Raw genomic sequence first — 20,023 nt, forward strand, 5'->3', positions numbered from 1 at the left:
TTTCCTATGTCTTCTATTTCTATGTATTCAGGTTCTAGTTTTGTATTTCTATGTTGGGGTTTTGATTGGGATGATCTCCAATTAGAGGCAGCCGGTCCTCGTTGTCTCTAATTGGAGATCATACTTAAGTAGGGTTTTTTTCCACCTGGGTTTGTGGGAGATTGTTTTTGAGTAGTGTATGTTTCACCTCTGCGTCACGGTTTGTTGTTTTGTTCTTTAGTTTATGTTTATGTATCGCATAGTTTCACAGTGTAAATAAAATGTGGAACGACACACATGCTGCACTTTGGTCCGCTTCTCCTTACGACAACCGTGACAATAGCCCACTTTTCCAAGCGTTGTATCAATATATTTGTGAGGACAGACACTTGGAGACGAGAAGCAAGTACAGGGAGTGAATATTTTATAAATAACCGACATGACACTAATCAAGGACAGCGTCTGGACAGTGGTAACAAAACAACATTAATGCTGACACGGGGATGAAACTGAGGAATAGACAGATATAGGGGAGGCAATCAATAAGTGATGGAGTCCAGGTGAGTCCAATGAAGCGCTGATGCGCATAACGATGGTGACAGGTGTGCGTAATGATGGGCCGCCTGGCACTCTTGAGCGCAGAGATTGGGAGCAGGGGGCAGGCGTGACAATATTGACGGAAGAAATGGGGTTAATTAATACAACAATGATACAGTTGATGTTCTTTGAGGCCATGGTCCCAGATGTGGACTTCACTCAACCAAACTCAACTCATCTGGGTTTGTTTGCTAAGGGGGTTTTGGCAATAACAGGAAATAGCTGCATTTACATTGTAAACAACTGGACTGAACTTCAGGAAGCCAGCAGTTAGGACTAAGTGAGGTACTGTTCCAAGTTTTATTGTCACGTGCACAAGTACAGTGAAACACCTTTATTGGAAATGCACATGTGGAGAGCGGCAACACTCTCTCTAGCTACACGTGAATAGGTGTTAGGTACTCAGGTCTTGTGTTTCCTGCTTTCATCAACTATGCGTGTAGTATTTTTATTCCATCTACAGGGTATTGTAACCATAATTGAGGTTACAGGCAATATACCGTTGGTCCTGTTAGATTGAGAACCACACCATATAGCGACACTTCTGGCACTGCGTCTGTATAACACAGAAGGAATACATATTAAAACCCACTACCAATACAGAGAAGGAATACATATTAAAACCCACTACCAATACACAGAAGGAATACATATTAAAACCCACTACCAATACACAGAAGGAATACATATTAAAACCCACTACCAATACACAGAAGGAATACATATTAAAACCCACTACCAATACACAGAAGGAATACATATTAAAACCCACTACCAATACACAGAAGGAATACATATTAAAACCCACTACCAATACACAGAAGGGACTGGATTCATTGTTTATTCCTTTGACTCAAGTATATTATAATTAACAAATCAATTGCATGCCAAATTTCCCTCATATATTTCAAATTCCCACAAAAGAAATCCCACACAGTGATTGACAATGTGAACACTATTGGAAAATGTAATGTAAACATTGAGATTAATTTATACGCTTAATATAATTAGAAAATAAAAATAACGGCCTAATAGAATTTGTCTCATGTGTACAGCAGCCATATAATAACAGAGTACACTACAACAACAAATCAACTTGTAATGGAAAACTTTTCAACGTAAAGAGAAGGACTAAATTCCCATCAGGGTTAAACTTGGATTTGTTTGATGACCGAAATCTAAATACAAAGTGTTTATGAAAATGGTAGATCTGCTTCTAATCATTCCTATTCCAGAGACAGCCTGTTCCAGAGACAGCCTGTTCCAGAGACAGCCTGTTCCAGAGACAGCCTGTTCCAGAGACAGAGACAGCCTGTTCCAGAGACAGAGACAGCCTGTTCCAGAGACAGCCTGTTCCAGAGACAGAGACAGCCTGTTCCAGAGACAGCCTGTTCCAGAGACAGCCTGTTCCAGAGACAGAGACAGCCTGTTCCAGAGACAGCCTGTTCCAGAGACAGCCTGTTCCAGAGACAGCCTGTTCCAGAGACAGAGACAGCCTGTTCCAGAGACAGCCTGTTCCAGATCCAGCCTGTTCCAGAGACAGTCTGTTCCAGAGACAGCCTGTTCCAGAGACAGTGGGGAAGGGTGGCCCCCTTTCCTATTTGTCTTCGGGGTAAATAGGATCAGATACTTATTTTTTAAATCATTAAAGTTGCCTCTTTTCTCCTGTGCAAGTTATTCTTTCAGCGCACGTCTTTACTCAAGTTTTCCTATGAGGGCACTCAAACAGATGTTGGCACTCAAAGTAATTGCTACTTGGAAGTATCCAACTCAAACAACTAGCACAAATGTTACACTAAAGTAAAATATAAAATAAGTCACATTTGGACTAAAATAATGGTCAGGCTGGTTCTTTTAGGTCAAATAACAGTTTCTGCTGGTTTCTGCTATAGGTAACTGTGGGATTAGGTCAGTATAATCAAACAGTTGATGATTCTGTGGGATCCTGTGGTGAACTGATGTATGGAGGTCTTATGTCTGCTACAGTCACTGATTCAGTTACAGAGATGGACTGGTTGAGCTCCCGCAGAGAACTCTTTGTGATGTCCAGACACGAGCGTTTCAGGAGCTGGCGAACCTTCTTACCCACCAGCATGTAGATGAAGGGGTTGACGCAGCTGTTGAAATAGGCTAAGCTAGTAGCAAGAGGAAAGCCTGTCTTCAGAACAGCATGTAGGTACAGTGATGAGTGGAAGGAAAGCTCCATTAAACTAAAGGTATGGAATGGTGCCCAGCACAAAAAGAAGGCCAGAATGACAGCTGAAACTGTCTTAGAAAAGCTAGACAGGGACACAGAATTGTCAGACTGGTGGACTTTGATTGCCAGGAGAATTCCAGTCACACAGACGGCACTGAAGGGCAGTAGGAATCCCACTGCAGTACGGACGACCACCAATGTAATGTGTCTCACAGCAGCTATATGTCTGTCCTGGACATTGAAGTTGTTGAAGCACATCACCCGGTCACGATAACTCACAGTGTCACGGAATATCAGGGTAGGGAGGCTCAGTAGAACAGACACCCCCCACACACAGCCACATACGATCCAGGCTCGCCATACACTGCGACACCTCTGACACCAGCTAAGGTGGATCAATGAGACATACCTGTCTAGACTGAGCATTGTGAGAAAGAGCACACTGGCATACATGTTCATCACAGACACAAACGAGTTTATCTTACACATGACCAGCCCAAAGGACCAGTGGAAGTCTCGAAGAACGTAGTCGATAGAGAACGGTAAAAAGAGCACAAACACAAAATCTGCGATGGCCATGTTCAGCAACCATACACTGTTCACTGTCCGTTTGCTTTGAAATGCCATCACCCATATGACTATTCCATTTCCCATGACACCGAGCACGAAGGAAATACTATACATGACTACTGATATGATGTGCATAGCCTCCTTTTGGGAGTATCCATCTTGGACTTTTTCTTCTTCGAAGTCTCCATAGTCCAGGTAATCGTAGGTGTAATTGCCATAGTCCTCCATGGATTCTTCCATTGCTGCAACACTACCTACCATTTGTAAGCCGAGGTCCTGCAAGAATGAGAAAGCAATGATAAGATACATCCTTTAAATATGTGGATTTTTCAGTAAAAGTTGCTCTGGTACCGGTGTAGTTTAGAAACAATAATTACTTATTTTAACACAATGTTGTTAATTACTGTGTAACCGCACGAGTATAAGAACTTAATATATGTTACCAGACTTTCTGTCAACACATAGCCTACTGTTATGTCATAATAGCCCATAATGTTTTGATATCATAGATTCTTCACCTGAATGCCCTTGCACTTCTTTGACACAAATGTCCTTGTAATTATCCAGGTCACAGTTCCTCCAGATGTTTTAAAGCAGAGATTGTAAAATACAGCTGGGTTGGTCCTTTTCCTGGAAGAGTGTCATCATTAGTAAGCCAACTAGAAAAAGAGGGGATGTGGAGTGCCCACACCCTTCACACACACACACACACACACACACACACACACACACACACACACACACACACACACACACACACACACACACACACACGCACGCACACACACCCTTCACACACACACACACACACACACGCACGCACACACACCCTTCACACACACACACACACACACACACACCCTTCACACACACACACACACACACACACACACACTAAATCAGGAAATCACCCTGCTTGTCTGTTTCTTCTGGGAATTAACATAAACTTGGGACCTTTAAAACACAGGAAACCTCCAACCTACACAAATGTGGAAAACACAGTCTCTTCAGTCTCAGTTCCTCTAACTTGGGCCTTGAAGGTCTATAGTCAGATATAAACTGACGGCAACAGTAGAAACCCTTCAAAACCCGTACCACATAATCTTCCATTTAACTGCAGGCCTAATAAACATGTATTTTGTTTTAAAATAATTTGCCACATGATACAAGTATGTGAGCTATGAAACTATTACTAACATAGACATGCGTGAGCTGGGCGTATTCTATGAAATACAGATAACACTGATTGATCAGAAAAAAACTAAATCTGATATTTTGCAGATGCTGTCCATTTTCCTATGCGTTATCCAACAGCCACGAGAGCCTAGTCTACTTATACAGTAGCCTATATATATATATATATGTATATGTATATATATACATACATACCTTCCAGTCGCTAAAAGTTACTATGTCCTGCCAATCCTCTCAGAGTCGGAATCAGTCAAAATAAAAACGTTCAGAAGTTCAACGGCGTTAACGTAGTTAGGCTATAGCAACTGCCAATACTTTACAATTTGTCTCATTCAGTGATATATTTCATTGAAATTCCAAACTCCATCCCTATTTTATCACTGGAGTTGGGGTATTGTTCCTGTTCGGGTATCTTCGTTAGTCTGTGCTGTGCATAAACCCGTTACGCCGTAATACATATTGGAGGAGTTGTGTTGTCGTCCAGTAGGCGCGTCCACTGACGCGTCACTTGCGCTGTATAAGAATGAGGAGTACTGGGGTAAAGGAAGGAATGCCTTGTGTAAGATTGTATAATCGTTATACTTGTAGTCTGTCAAAAAAAGATCGCATGATTTATAGAACAGTCCAGGACGGATCTCCCGACTGGTTGACCACTGGCAATCAAATCTCAGAAGTTCTAAGCACCAGCCTACAATATAACATTTATACAGTCTAACCAACCAATATGATTTACTGTAGTGTAGCACATCATACAGAAGCTCAATATACCGAGTCTAAATCATTCTAGAGTCCGGTAAGTAACCCTGGTCATCACGAACACAGAAATTGCATTATTTGGTTGTTTTACAATCACTCCTTATCATCTTGTTCAGATTTTCGATTTGATGTCAAGTATAAGTTACCAAATTAAAATCCTCAGCATTCCAAAGTTGTTGTTTGATTGATTGATGAAGCTAAAAAAAAAATCCGTTGGTGCAAATTAAATCTCCAAGTGATGTCCTTTAGTTGGAGCACTGCTCACGTATTACCCCGTCTTGGCGTCGTGAGATAACAAAACAGGCTTTTCTCTTATCTCTGCCAAGCGACCATCTCACTGCAGACCCATTTAGCCCTGAGTGAGGAGCTGTCATATCCTGCAGGACTATTTACATTTTAGTAATTTAGCAGACACTCTTATCCAGAGCAACTAGGGTTAAGTGCCTTGCTCAAGGGCACATCGACGGGTTAGGATTCAAACCAGCGACCTTTCGGTTACTGGTCTAAAAAATCTCTTACCCGCTAGACTACCTGCCGCCTCATGATAGGATGTGTGTGTGTGTGTGTGTGTGTGTGTGTGTGTGTGTGTGTGTGTGTGTGTGTGTGTGTGTGTGTGTGTGTGTGTGTGTGTGTGTGTGTGTGTGTGTGTGTGTGAAATTGTTGGACCCATACATTATTTGAACTGGACTTGCTGGGCGCTGTCTTAAAAACATGATTGAAATACTGCCTCCTGTGAGCATTTCCTTGACTGTTTAAAAGCGCTGTGGACATGAAATCTGACGGTGCCACGTGTTTTATGCAAAGCTTTATCAAATATTTAAAACATAGACATGCAGGCAATCATCGACATTGATTGTGTCCTTTGAACTATAGCATTAGCGCAACAGATATACTCTCCTACTAGCTCTGATCGTATAGGATCTGTCTGTGTGGGAATCTGTATCACACAATTTCCCAAGACAGATCGTAGACCATTTAGTCTAGACTTTGATCAGTTAACAAAATCCCACACATTTTGTTGCATTTTAATGAACACCCTTACCATGTTTAAGGGAAGGCCACGATGATCGACAAAACAATACAAATAATTCCCATCAAAATAGCTATTCAGCTGTTATGATGTTTATCACTGTGAGATTAGACAGAGATGGGCACTGTGGAGCAGAATACAGTAAAATATTAATAATCCGTCTGTAAAATACGTAGGCCATACACATTAGCCTACCCACCATAACACAAAACTGCTCACTATTTATTTTGTCTATGTAAAATACAGTGGATAGACAGAGTAGACATGACATTAAACACTACAATACATGAATGCAGTAGGGATGGGAAGCAGTTCAAGCAGATGATCTCTGGGATGCGGGGATATCTTCCCTGTGAAAAAAGCACTTGCTTGTACTTTTAAAGCTTGTGCACGAGCCTGTGCTATGTGCGCGCGGGCAAAGCGTGGATTTATATTGAATTGTTAAAAACACCGCACTTGCGCGGATGCAGCATAGAGTCTGCTGGTTGATTTCAAGTGGCTGGCCATCGCCTTCCATTCGCCCCGCGCCCGATGCTGCAGGAGTCCTCTCCCCCGGTGACTGGATACATGAAGAATTTCCCGTAAACGACATCTCCCCCGCTATAACGGGCCGGAAGATAATTACTGCGTTGACGTGTTGATATACATATATTTTAAAATATCAAATATGAATCATGCATTTGATATTTCTAGCAAATTTGCTCGTGAGCATCCTTGCATCCGGGCTCCATTCATCCATAGCATCAATCGGTATGTAGTCTACTTGCATGTTCTTAGCCCAGTCAGAACGGTATCAGGAACATCTAGTAACTTGCATGCTCCTTTGTGTCATTATCTGATAGATATGTTCGTTTTTCTCGCTGTGCTGTTTCTAATTTGTGACGGAAGTGTCTGGTCCGGAGGACAAGTCTTTTTAAGTGACGTGGAGAGAGTGGGCTAAGTATCTTTTTTGTTCAGGTTATGAACATGAAATATATCTAAATTAACTTGTGAGGAATGTTTGACATTAACTCCTTTTAACTCTAGGCCTACCATTTTGTCCAGTTATTATTGGGTATTTTCCAGAACGTGTGTGCTCATTTCAGAGGAGCCAGCAAGAATAGTGCACTCTATATGTGCTCTGGGTCATTAGACACCATTAGACATGTACCTGTCTGGGGAGTGAACATTACTTTTTATTTCTGTACCAGTGCTATGGCCTAATATCTAAATGTTCCTATGGTTACGCCCATTGGGACTTTTCCAGAACATGAGTGTTCATTTGGGAGGAGTTAGCAGGATGACATGTCTGTTTATTTTTGAACTATTGCTATGGTTCTAATGATTCCATGCCCTAATATGAAACCAAACTCAAATCAGTGCAAGGCAATAAGATAATGGGGACTAAATGCCAGAGGGGATGAGTCATGAAGAGAAGTTACTATGAGTGTGATGTAAAGAGGACAAATGATTGTGTGCCGAGGTTGAATAGGCAGTTGTTTTCATGAACCAGCTTGGCTTTTATTATATTGTAATAAAGTCTATTTGAACTCACAGGCTCCGGTATTTGAGAAATATTATTGACTGAATATTTCCCACGACATTATTAGTACCTCAACGAAGATCAGAACACCTTTATAAACTGCTGATCTTTGAGACATTATTTCCCAGCATTGACCTTATCAAGGCGCTTATATTATGAATTGAACTGTGCTATTTCCAATAGTAGAATAATATTCAACAAAACATAAAGTAGTCTACCCAGTCTGTCATATTCAATTGATCTGTTTCTTTTTGTTGAAGTCAACTAGAGTTTTATGTAATTGAATTGCACATTATTTTGAGTTTTTATAATTGTGTATTTCATTGTAAGCATAGCATTTTTATGGGAATCCCCGGGTATAATTGTTAGGTAGATTTTGAAAATGTTATGTCATAGTTTACTGCCATAACCTGCTATACTCAAATGGTCTGAATACACAACATTATACAGCAATATGTACTTTAGTCTCTCTCCTCTGTATCCAGGAGGAATGGGGAAGTCATGAGCAATTCCTGCAGTAGCAGCAATGTTTAACATTATTAGATTATGATTGACAGGCTTCCATATGTGGGGGCTATGCAGAGTGCCAACTGACTGTCACATGCTCGTGTGGTGGTGGGGTATTTCCTCTTCTGCACTTTCTCAAGGAGGAGAGAATGAGGTGGTGGAGAGGGACGCAGAACCATTATTGTTGGAGCGAGAGGCAACTGCAGCAGCGGCCACAGACAACACAAGTCACCGTGCGGCTGAGCATGTGATCACCTACCCTTCTCGGCTCATCTATTACCTGAAGGAGGACTCAGAGAGCACTTACCATGACCTGGACACCCGGACTAGGAACCAGGTCACAGAGGGTCATGACCAGGTATGACAACATACCAGACTAATATGCATATGGGATGGTCATCCTATTACAGCCTCAGAGTTGCAGTGAGATTATACTTGTCAATGGACGTACACTTGTCCATGTTGGCACACTGGATAAAGTAAACGGATGAATGGGTATACTTTGATTGAAATGATAGTCTAGACGGAATCATCAATGAGAGCATTGTGAGGGTGATTAACTATTTTACTTGATATGCAAGGGACTTACTTAACTTGGATTGGCAGTGAAGTTGGCATGCCATTCCTTACAGTCATTATTACAGTTGCAATTTCTCAATGTAATACCCATGGCTATAAGATTCTAATTGTATGGTTATTAACTAATAATAATAATAATAATAATAATACATTTAATTTGTATAGCGCTATATCTACTCTTACCATTACCATTATCAAGGGTGATCATTCTTCCAGTATAGCTACACGTAGAAAGGAAAACAGCCTGATAAGAAGTGAACACAGTGACCTGTGTTTTCACAGGGATGTGTTTAACATTCTGTCTGTTCCACAGGCAGTCCATCTTGCCCAAGCCAGTTTCCAGTTAGAGGCCTTTGGCTCCAGATTTGTATTGGACCTAACGTTAAACAAGTAAGAGCTTTTTATCTACCTTAAACCTCACTGTTCTTACTCAATACAGTTTGGACAGCAGGCGGATATGTTAGCTTATGAAATAGGCATGGGGATTTACTAACAGTGATGAATATGGGAATTTGGGTGTTGCCCTGCTCTTGGTTTTTCATGTTTTACAGCAGAGAGGTCTTTTTATATGAACTTAAGGAGTCATTTTCTGAGCAGTCTTCCATTTTGAACCAGTGTGTGGAACACATCCAACTACAGCTTCTGTTGTCCAGGTCATGGTTACAACAGTAGACACATTATGGCTGACAGGCTAGCTGACAGCTTCTGTTGTCCAGGTCATGGTTACAACAGTAGACACATTATGCATGGCTGACAGGCTATACTCATTGATACGGAGAACACCATATTGGGCTGAGTGGGACATCTTTAAATCAAAAGTGACAGGCCCCATGATTCCTGGGAGTTCTATGTGATTTTTTCACTTGTAATTAGGTGTATTAAAGGAAGATACCTAATCAGTTGTACAACTGAATGTATTCAACTGAAATGTGTCTTCCACATTTAACCCAACCCCTCTGAATCAGAGAGATGCGGAGGGCTGCCTTAATCAACATCCACCACGCCCAAGGAACAGTGGGTTAACTGCCTTGCACAGGGGCAGAACGACAGATTTTTACCTTGTCAGCTCGGGGATTCGATCAAGCAACCTTTCAGTTACTGGCCCAACTCTCCTTATCCGCCAGGCTACCTGCCGCCTCATGTGAATGATTCATGCAGGGCCTCACGTAGATAATGGGGTATGCTATGGCAATTGAACAGGTCATCTTGAGAGAGAGAGACTGCCTGTTTGTCTCATCACTGGTAGACTCCATATTGTGACCACCATCAGCCTTCTCAGCACTGTCACATGATCAACATTAGCTACTATGACCGTGAACATACATTATGGTGTGGGCTGACTATAACAAGCTAAATGAACACTTATAGAATGAGCATGGCAAATGCATTGTCTTTTCAAGTGAATAGAGGAATGGGGAAGCATGGAGACTCATGGTAGACATCGACTACTGAAGGTGGCGTGGTCTGATGACCATGTGAAGGTGGTGTGGTCTGATGACCATGTGAAGGTGGTGTGGTCTGATGACCATGTGAAGGATGGCAGTAGAGATGGGGGAAGTGGTCATATGGACCAATGCTGTCAGAGGAAGAGGGTTGATGTTCCTGATTGCCAGGGGCCAGATGTTGGCACTCTGTTTGGGGACGTTTGACCATGGGTCCACTATGCCTTAATCACTGTCAGAGGGAGTAGGGATTGTGGTAGTTTATAGCCATGTAATCTAGAACCATGTAGCTTGGTGTATAGATTAGCACCTGGCCCTCACACACACACACACACACACACACACACACACACACACACACACACACACACACACACACACACACACACACACACACACACACAGTAAACTACAGCATGAAGCATGTTGCGACATGAGGGGTTGGTGTCCTGTCCCTGACCTGAGAACTTAACCATCTCCGGTCCTCACAACACAAACTAGTTTTGCTGTTACTCTCAGTCCCAACACTCACAATTGCACAACAGGCTTTGAATAATAGGGTTTATGCAAGAACACAAGTTGTTTTTTTAATCAGATGATAATTAGACAACGACCTGGGCGGCGGGGCAGCAGGTAGCCTAGCTGTTAAGAGCGTTGGGCCAGTAACCAAAAGGTCGCTGGTTCGGATCCCTGAGCCGACTAGTTAAAAAAAAATCTGTTGATGTGCCCTTGAGCAAGGCACTTAACTCTAATTGCTCCTGTAAGTCGCTCTGGATAAGAACGTCTGCTAAATGACTACCTACGTCGATCTGCAGAAGTGAAGAGAAGCTGTGCTTTGTGACCAGATTCTATGTTGTTCTTCATTGTTTGTGAGTGAGCTTACTTTGGCGCATGTTTTTTGTTGTCTGTGTCTATGGGTAGGATGAATTGTGTTCACTGTTGTAGCTGCGACAGTGCTGATCTAAATATAGATAGGTCTGCAACCCTCCAATGGGCACAACTTCTACCCCCTGCTCACTGCTACCTGTCACTATTGCACCTGGAGAACATATTTTCAGCATAATGGAGTTTGTTATTCTTAAAGGGATAGTGGTTTCTTTCCCTGTAAGCATTTGTCGCACAAATCCCATTCAAGTCATGCTACTGATATATTAGCATTTTTGGTGCATGACGTTGAGCTTCACAGTCAATTTTAGATACTTTCGGATGATGTGGACATGATCCATGAAAAATGTCTTTCTGCACATAATTTCATTTAAAGTACTCCAAAGTATTTTTCCATCATTCTTTATGTCATTGATCTTGGCTTCATAATACAGTTTATTCTTCATTTTGTTGAGTTTAATCACATCATTTCTCAATTTGAAGTAAGATGTGCAGCCAGACTTATTAGGCACCTCTTTTCCTCCAACTCTTTCAACCATACAGTTTTTCAATTCCTCATCAATCCATGGAGCCTCAACAGTTCTAATAGTCAGTTTCATAACAGGTGCATGTTTATCAATAATTGGAAGAAGGAATTTCATAAATTCATAAAGTGCAGCATCTGGATGATCCTCATTAATCACATCAGACCAACAAATATTTTTTACATCATCCACTTAACAGTCACAGCAAAATATTTTGTATGATCTCTTATACACTATTTTAGTCCCAGCTGTTTGAACTTTGGCTTTCCCGGATATAGCCACTATATTGTGATCCAGCTTTAGAACAAAGTTCTACAGTATTAGTAAAAATGTGATCGATACATGTGGATGATCTTGTTCCTGTAGTGATTGTAAACACCCTGGTAGATTGATTAATAACCTGAACCAGATTACAGGCACTGGTTACAGTGAGAAGCTTCCTCTTGAGCAGACAGCTTGATGAAAACCAGTCAACATTCAACTCCCCAAGAAAGTAGACCTCTCTGTTAACATAGCATACATTTTCAAGCATTTCACAAATATAATTTAGAGACTGACTGTTCGCACTTGGTGGCCTATAGAAACATCCCCAAAAAAAGGCTTTAGATGTGCCAAATGAACCTGCAACCACAACACTTCAATAACACTTGACATAAGATCTTCTCTAAGCATTACAGGGATATGGCTCTGAATATATATAGCAACACTTCCCCCATAAGCATTTCTGTCTCTTCTATAGATGTTATATCCTTTTTTTGCTACTGCTGTATCATCAAATTAATTATTTAAGTGAGTCTCAGAAATTGCTAATATATTAATGTTATCTGATGCTAGCAAGTAATTGATTTCATGAACCTTATTTCTAAGGCTACATATATTAATATGGGCTATTTTCAGCCCTTTCCTGGGGGGCTTATCAGAGATAGACATAACACTAAAAAGAGCAAACAAAGCAAGAGACAAAAATATACATTCAGCAGTCCATTAATCAATGTGTGTGTGTGTGTGTGTGTGTGTGTGTGTGTGTGTGTGTGTGTGTGTATGTGTGTGTGTGTGTGTTCGCTGCGGGGTTGAAGATACGAACCCATAGGCTTGGCTCTCTCATCCCCTCCAGGCTTCTAGGAGGGAGGGTGGACAATGAGCCTGTCATATCGGATGTAAGCCATGTCCCCACACGCTCTGGCAGCTTTCATGGCTGGGATCAGTTCTTTCCTCTTCTGACGCACAGCTTCAGGATAGTCCTCGTTAAGGAAGTTATACAGTGCCTTGCAAAAGTATTCACCCCCTTGGTGTTTTTCATATTTTGTTGCATTACAACTTGTAATTTAAATGGATTTGTATTTTGATTTCATGTAATGGACATACACAAAATAGTCCAAATTGGTGAAGTGAAAGGACATTTTTTTTTACTTGTTTCAAGAAATTCCCCAAAATAAAAAACAGAAATGTGGTGCATGCATATGTATTCACCCCCTTTGCTATGAATCCCCTAAATAAGATCTGGTGTAACCAATTACCTTCAGAAGTCACATAATTAGTTAAATAAAGTCCACCTGTGTGCAATCTAAGTGTCACATGATCTGTCACATGATCTCAGTATATATACACATGTTCTGAAAGGCTCCAGAGTCTGCAACACCACTAAGCAAGGGGCACCACCAAGCAAGCGGCACCATGAAGACCAAGGAGCTCTCCAAACAGGTCACAGGTCACCACTAAGCAAGTTGTGGAGTAGTACATATCAGGGTTGGGTTATAAAAAATATCAGAGACTTAGAACATCCCACGGAGCACCATTAAATCCATTATAATTTTTTTTTAAGAATATGGCACCACAACAAACCTGCCAAGAGAGGGCCACCCACCAAAACTCACGGACCAGGCAAGGAGGGCATTAATCAGAGAAGCAACAAAGAGACCAAAGATAACCCTGAAGGAGCTGCAAAGCTCCACAGCGGAGATTGGAGTATCTGTCCATATTACTACTTTAAGCCGTACACTCCACAGACCTGGGCTTTATGGAAGAGTGGCCAGAAAAAAGCCAGTGCTTAGAGAAAAAAATAAGCAAACACGTTTAGTGTTTACATTTACATTTAAGTCATTTAGCAGACGCTCTTATCCAGAGCGACTTACAAATTGGTGCATTCACCTTATAATATCCAGTGGAACAACCACTTTACAATGGTGCATCTAAATCTTTTAAGGGGGGGTTAGAAGTATTACTTTATCCTATCCCAGGTATTCCTTAAAGAGGTGGGGTTTCAGGTGTCTCCGGAAGGTGGTGATTGACTCCGCTGTCTTGGCGTCGTGAGGGAGCTTGTTCCACCATTGGGGTGCCAGAGCAGCGAACAGTTTTGACTGGGCTGAGCGGGAACTGTGCTTCCTCAGAGGTAGTGAGGCGAGCAGGCCAGAGGTGGATGAACGCAGTGCCCTTGTTTGGGTGTAGGGCCTGATCAGAGCCTGAAGGTACGGTGGTGCCGTTCCCCTCACAGCTCCATAGGCAAGCACCATGGTCTTGTAGCGGATGCGAGCTTCGACTGGAAGCCAGTGGAGAGAGCGGAGGAGCGGGGTGACGTGAGAGAACTTGGGAAGGTTGAACACCAGATGGGCTGCGGCGTTCTGTATGAGTTGTAGGGGTTTAATGGCACAAGCAGGGAGCCCAGCCAACAACGAGTTGCAGTAATCCAGACGGGAGATGACAAGTGCCTGGATTAGGACCTGCGCCGCTTCCTGTGTGAGGCAGGGTCGTACTCTGCGAATGTTGTAGAGCATGAACCTACAGGATCGGGTCACCGCCTTGATGTTAGTGGAGAACGACAGGGTGTTGTCCAGGGTCACGCCGAGGCTCTTAGCACTCTGGGAGGAGGACACAAGGGAGTTGTCAACCGTGATGGCGAGATCATGGAACGGGCAGTCCTTCCCCGGGAGGAAGAGCAGCTCCGTCTTGCCGAGGTTCAGCTTGAGGTGGTGATCCGTCATCCACACTGATATGTCTGCCAGACATGCAGAGATGCGATTCGCCACCTGGTTGTCAGAAGGGGGAAAGGAGAAGATTAATTGTGTGTGTGTCATCTGCATAGCAATGATATGAGAGACCATGTGAGGATATGACAGAGCCAAGTGACTTGGTGTATAGCGAGAATAGGAGAGGGCCTAGAACAGAGCCCTGGGGGACACCAGTGGTGAGAGCACGTGGTGCGGAGACAGATTCTCGCCACGCCACCTGGTAGGAGCGACCTGTCAGGTAGGACGCAATCCAAGTGTGGGCCGCGCCGGAGATGCCCAGGTCGGAGAGGGTGGAGAGGAGGATCTGATGGTTCACAGTATCAAAGGCAGCAGATAGGTCTAGGAGGATGAGAGCAGAGGAGAGAGAGTTAGCTTTAGCAGTGCGGAGAGCCTCCGTGACACAGAGAAGAGCAGTCTCAGTTGAATGCCCAGTCTTGAAACCTGACTGATTAGGATCAAGAAGGTCATTCTGAGAGAGATAGCAAGAGAGCTGGCCAAGGACGGCACGTTCAAGAGTTTTGGAGAGAAAGGAAAGAAGGGATACTGGTCTGTAGTTGTTGACATCGGAGGGATCGAGTGTAGGTTTTTTCAGAAGGGGTGCAACTCTCGCTCTCTTGAAGACGGAAGGGACGTAGCCAGCGGTCAAGGATGAGTTGACGAGCGAGGTGAGGTAGGGGAGAAGGTCTCCGGAAATGGTCTGGAGAAGAGAGGAGGGGATAGGGTCAAGTGGGCAGGTTGTTGGGCGGCCGGCCGTCACAAGACACGAGATTTCATCTGGAGAGAGAGGGGAGAAAGAGGTCAAATCACAGGGTAGGGCAGTGTGAGCAGGACCAGCGGTGTCGTTTGACTTAGCAAACGAGGATCGGATGTCGTCAACCTTCTTTTCAAAATGGTTGACGAAGTCATCCGCAGAGAGGGAGGAGGGGGGAGGGGGAGGAGGATTCAGGAGGGAGGAGAAGGTAGCAAAGAGCTTCCTAGGGTTAGAGGCAGATGCTTGGAGTTTAGAGTGGTAGAAAGTGGCTTTAGCAGCAGAGACAGAAGAGGAAAATGTAGAGAGGAGGGAGTGAAAGGATGCCAGGTCCGCAGGGGAGGCGAGTTTTCCTCCATTTCCGCTCGGCTGCCCGGAGCCCTGTTCTGTGAGCTCGCAGTGAGTCGTCGAGCCACGGAGCAGGAGGGGAGGACCGAGCCGGCCTGGAGGATAGGGGACAGAGGAAATCAAAGGATGCAGAGAGGGAGGAGAGGAGGGTTGAGGAGGCAGAATCAGGAGATATGTTGGAGAAGGTTTGAGCAGAGGGAAGAGATGATAGGATGGAAGAGGAGAGAGTAGCGGGAGAGAGAGAGCGAAGGTTGGGACGGCGCAATACCATCCGAGTAGGGGCAGAGTGAGAAGTGTTGGATGAGAGCGAGAGGGAAAAGGATACAAGGTAGTGGTCAGAGACATGGAGGGGAGTTGCAATGAGATTAGTGGAAGAACAGCATCTAGTAAAGATGAGGTCAAGCGTATTGCCTGCCTTGTGAGTAGGGGGGGAAGGTGAGAGGGTGAGGTCAAAAGAGGAGAGGAGTGGAAAGAAGGAGGCAGAGAGGAATGAGTCAAAGGTAGACGTGGGGAGGTTAAAGTCACCCAGAACTGTGAGAGGTGAGCCATCCTCAGGAAAGGAACTTATCAAGGCGTCAAGCTCATTGATGAACTCTCCCAGGGAACCTGGAGGGCGATAAATGATAAGGATGTTAAGCTTGAAAGGGCTGGTAACTGTGACAGCATGGAATTCAAATGAGGAGATAGACAGATGGGTCAGGGGAGAAAGAGAGAATGTCCACTTGGGAGCGGCTACGCGGTGTGGAGCGTTTGTATGGCCTGTGCAGAGGGGAGAGAACAGGGATAGACAGACACATAGTAGACAAGCTACAGAAGAGGCTACGCTAATGCAAAGGAGATTGGAATGACAAGTGGACTACACGTCTCGAATGTTCAGAAAGTTAAGCTTACGTTGCAAAAATCTTATTGACTAAAATGACGAAAATGATACAGTACTGCTGGCTGGTGGAGTAGGCTAGCTAGCAGTGGCTGCGTTGTTGACTTTGAACGTGTAGCTGGCTAGGTAACCTCGATAGTTTCAGTACTACCCCTTGTCATGATACAAAGCAACTTTGTAGCTAGCTAGCTAACATAACACTAATCAAGACGTCCTTGTAATGTATTTAGTTTCTACAATGCTGCTCGTCGGTAATAGTTGGCTGGGTTAGGAAAAATGGCGTCGCAGGGGACGGAAATAGCTGGCTAGCTGACCTCAATGGCTGGCTAGCTAACCTCGGTAATTACTAGACTACACAATTATCAAGCTATGACAAAGACAACTAAGTAGCTAGCTAGCTAACACTGTTCGCCAAAAGGCGTGTGGGAGACTCCCCAAACATATGGAAGAAGGGACTCTGGTCAGATATGACTAAAATTGAGCTTTTTGGCCATCAAGGAAAACACTATGTCTGGTGCAAACCCAACACCTCCCATCACCCCGAGAACACCATCTCCACAGTGAAGCATGGTGGTGGCAGCATCATGCTGTGGGGATGTTTTTAATCGGCAGGGACTGGGAAACTGGTCAGAATTGAAGAAACGATGTATGGCGCTAAATACAGGGAAATTCCTGGAACGAAACCTGTTTCAGTCTTCTAGAGATTTGAGACTGGGACGGAGGTTTACCTTCCAGCAGGACAATGACCCTAAGAATACTGCTAAAGCAATAGTCGAGTGGTTTAAGGGGAAACATTTAAGTGTCTTGGAATGGCCTAGTCAAAGCCCAGACCTCAATCCAATTGAGAATCTGTGGAATGACTTAGAGATTGCTATACACCAGTGGAACCCATCCAACTTGAAGGAGCTGGAGCAGTTTTGCCTTGAAGAATGGGCTAAAATCCCAGTGGCTAGATGTGCCAAGCTTATAGAGACATACCCCAAAATACTTGCAGCTGTAATTGCTGCAAAAGGTGGCTCTACAAAGTATTGACTTTGGGGGGGGTGAATAGTTATGCACGCTCAAGATTTCTGTTTTTTGTCTTATTTCTTGTTTGTTTCACAGTAAAAAATATTTTGCATCTTCAAAGTGGTAGGCACGTTGTGTAATAGCTTGATATGGAGCTAGCTAGCAGCTAGGCTAGCTGCAACCCTAAATAGCTCCTCAGACCAACCCTTGATCAGCAGGAGTCACTAGAACACAATGAGCCAAGTAAAGCCCCCCCAGCTTTACGACACTGGGCCAATTGTGCGCCGCCCTATGGGACTCCCAGTCACAGCCCATTGTGACACAGCCTGGAATCAAACCTGGCTACTGTAGTGAGACCTCAAGCACTGTGATGCAGTGCCTTAGACCACTGCACCACTTGGGAGGCTTTCAATACTGTGATTTTATTGCGATTCGATGTTCAATACATATTGCTGACTATGTCTGCTGCAGAGGGACAAGAGAGAGCCATGAGAAAAACAAATTTTGTCCAGACAAGGAAATAAAAGTGCTGAAAACAAATTGGCTCCCTATTTGCACTGAACAAAAATATAAACACAACATTAAACAATTTCAAAGATTTTACTGAGTTACAGTTCATATAAGGAAATCAGTCAATTGAAATAAATTCATTAGGCCCTAATCTATGGATTTCACATGACTGGGAATACAGATATGCATCTGCTGGTCACATATACCTTAAAAAATGTAGGGGTGTGAATCAGAAAACCAGTCAGTATCTGGTGTGACCACTATTTGCCTCATGCAGCGCGACACATCTCCTTCACTTAGAGTTGATCAGGCTGTTGATTGTGGCCTGTAGAATGTTGTCCCACTCCTCTTCAATGGCTGTGCGAAGTTGATGGATATTGGCGGGAACTGGAACATGCTGAGCATCCAAAACTTGCTCAATGGGTGACATGTTCAATGGGTGACATTTTCAGCTTCCAGGAATTGTGTACAGATCCTTGCGACATGGGGCTGTGCATTATCATGCTGAAACATGAGGTGATGGTGGCGGATGAATGGCACGACAATAGGCCTCAGGATCTCATCATAGTATCTCTGTGCATTCAAATTGCCATTGATAAAATGCAATCGTGTTCGTTGTCCATAGCTTATGCCTGCCCATACCATAACCCCACCGTCACCATGGGACACTCTGTTCACAACGTTGACATCAGAAAACCGTTCGCCCACACAACGCCATCTGCCCGGTACAGTTGAAACCGGGATTCATCCGTGAAGAGCACACTTCTCCAGGGTGCCAGTGGCCATCGAAGGTGAGCATTTTCCCAATTAAGTTGGTTACGACGGCGAACTGAAGTCAGGTCAAGACCCTGGTGAGGACGACGAGCACACGGATGAGCTTCCCTGAGACGGTTTCTGACAGTTTGTGCAGAAATTCTTCGGTTGTGCAAAAACACAGTTTCATCAGCTGTCCATGTGGCTGGTCTCAGACGATCCTGCAAGTTAAGAAGCCAGATGTTGAGGTCATAGGCTGGCATGGTTACATGTGGTTGAGGCCGGTTGGGCGTACTGCCAAATTTTCTAAAATGACGTTGGAGGCAGCTTATGGTAAAGAAATAAGCATTACATTCTCTGGCAACAGCTCTGGTGGACTTTCCTGCAGTCAGCATGTCATTTGCACGCTCCCTCAAAATTTGAGACATCTGTGGCATTGTGTTCTGTGACAAAACTGCGCATTTTCTAGTGGCCTTTTATTGTCCCCAGTACAAACTATGAAGGAAAAATTCAGTGTGGTTCCAGCCTACTAGCACAAAAATAATGTTGCGATATTGTCAAAACTATACAACATATCGTCAAAAATACTATCCCGATATGTAACTTTATCGATGTTTCCTTCCATCACTTGAAAACATTTATAGAAAGTTTGGTTTAAATCAAAAGGGATGCTGTTAAAAAGTAATTGAATTCAAATGGATTTATCCAATATAGTTTTCATAGAACCCCTATATGCAGATGGTTTAATGTATTGTAGATTGAGTATTTATTGGGCTCATAATACCTCTGTTTTAATAAGCATTGATCTGGGACTGCTTCACTCATTCAGTGTGTCTGGATCTTGGATACAGAACAGTATGTCTTGTCCTCCCTCTCCCATAGCATCACTATTCAATTCTGAGCAGAGCTGATTATTTCCATGTGTCAGAGACATAGCAATGACAGCATCGCGTGTCAGTGAATTTGGGCTGGAACTGGTCCGGCGCCAGGCC

The 20,023-nt window shown here is 43.6% G+C and overlaps 2 protein-coding genes across 5 annotated transcripts in view; one reads left to right on the plus strand and one right to left on the minus strand.

The window, feature by feature from the left end:
* Positions 1 to 1,399: 1,399 nt before the first annotated feature.
* On the minus strand, positions 1,400 to 5,195 carry LOC106582459 (chemerin-like receptor 2). Its single transcript, XM_014165596.2, has 3 exons — positions 4,733 to 5,195; positions 3,862 to 3,973; positions 1,400 to 3,619 (listed from the first exon to the last, which is right to left on the minus strand). The coding sequence occupies exon 3, from the start codon at positions 3,602 to 3,604 to the stop codon at positions 2,495 to 2,497; it is 1,110 nt and encodes a 369-aa protein (XP_014021071.1). The 5' UTR covers positions 3,605 to 3,619; positions 3,862 to 3,973; positions 4,733 to 5,195; the 3' UTR covers positions 1,400 to 2,494.
* A 1,504-nt stretch (positions 5,196 to 6,699) lies between these two features.
* Positions 6,700 to 20,023, plus strand: part of LOC106582460 (disintegrin and metalloproteinase domain-containing protein 23) — a 49,240-nt gene continuing 35,916 nt past the window's right edge. For all 4 annotated transcript variants that reach the window (XR_006761236.1, XR_006761235.1, XM_014165597.2 and 1 more), the window contains exons 1-3: positions 6,700 to 7,073; positions 8,493 to 8,710; positions 9,245 to 9,321. Coding sequence is in view for 2 of the 4 variants with exons in the window: in XM_014165597.2 (XP_014021072.2) it covers positions 6,998 to 7,073; positions 8,493 to 8,710; positions 9,245 to 9,321 (371 nt within the window). In the remaining 2 variants the exon portion in view is untranslated. The remainder of the gene's footprint in view (positions 7,074 to 8,492; positions 8,711 to 9,244; positions 9,322 to 20,023) is intronic.

Source organism: Salmo salar, chromosome ssa21, assembly GCF_905237065.1.
Source record: "Salmo salar chromosome ssa21, Ssal_v3.1, whole genome shotgun sequence".
NCBI classification, from domain to species: domain Eukaryota; kingdom Metazoa; phylum Chordata; class Actinopteri; order Salmoniformes; family Salmonidae; genus Salmo; species Salmo salar.

Coding starts and splice junctions, on each gene's coding strand:
- LOC106582459 (XM_014165596.2), bottom strand. CDS start 3,604: ATGGTAGGTAGTGTTGCAGCAATGGAAGAATCCATGGAGGACTATGGC.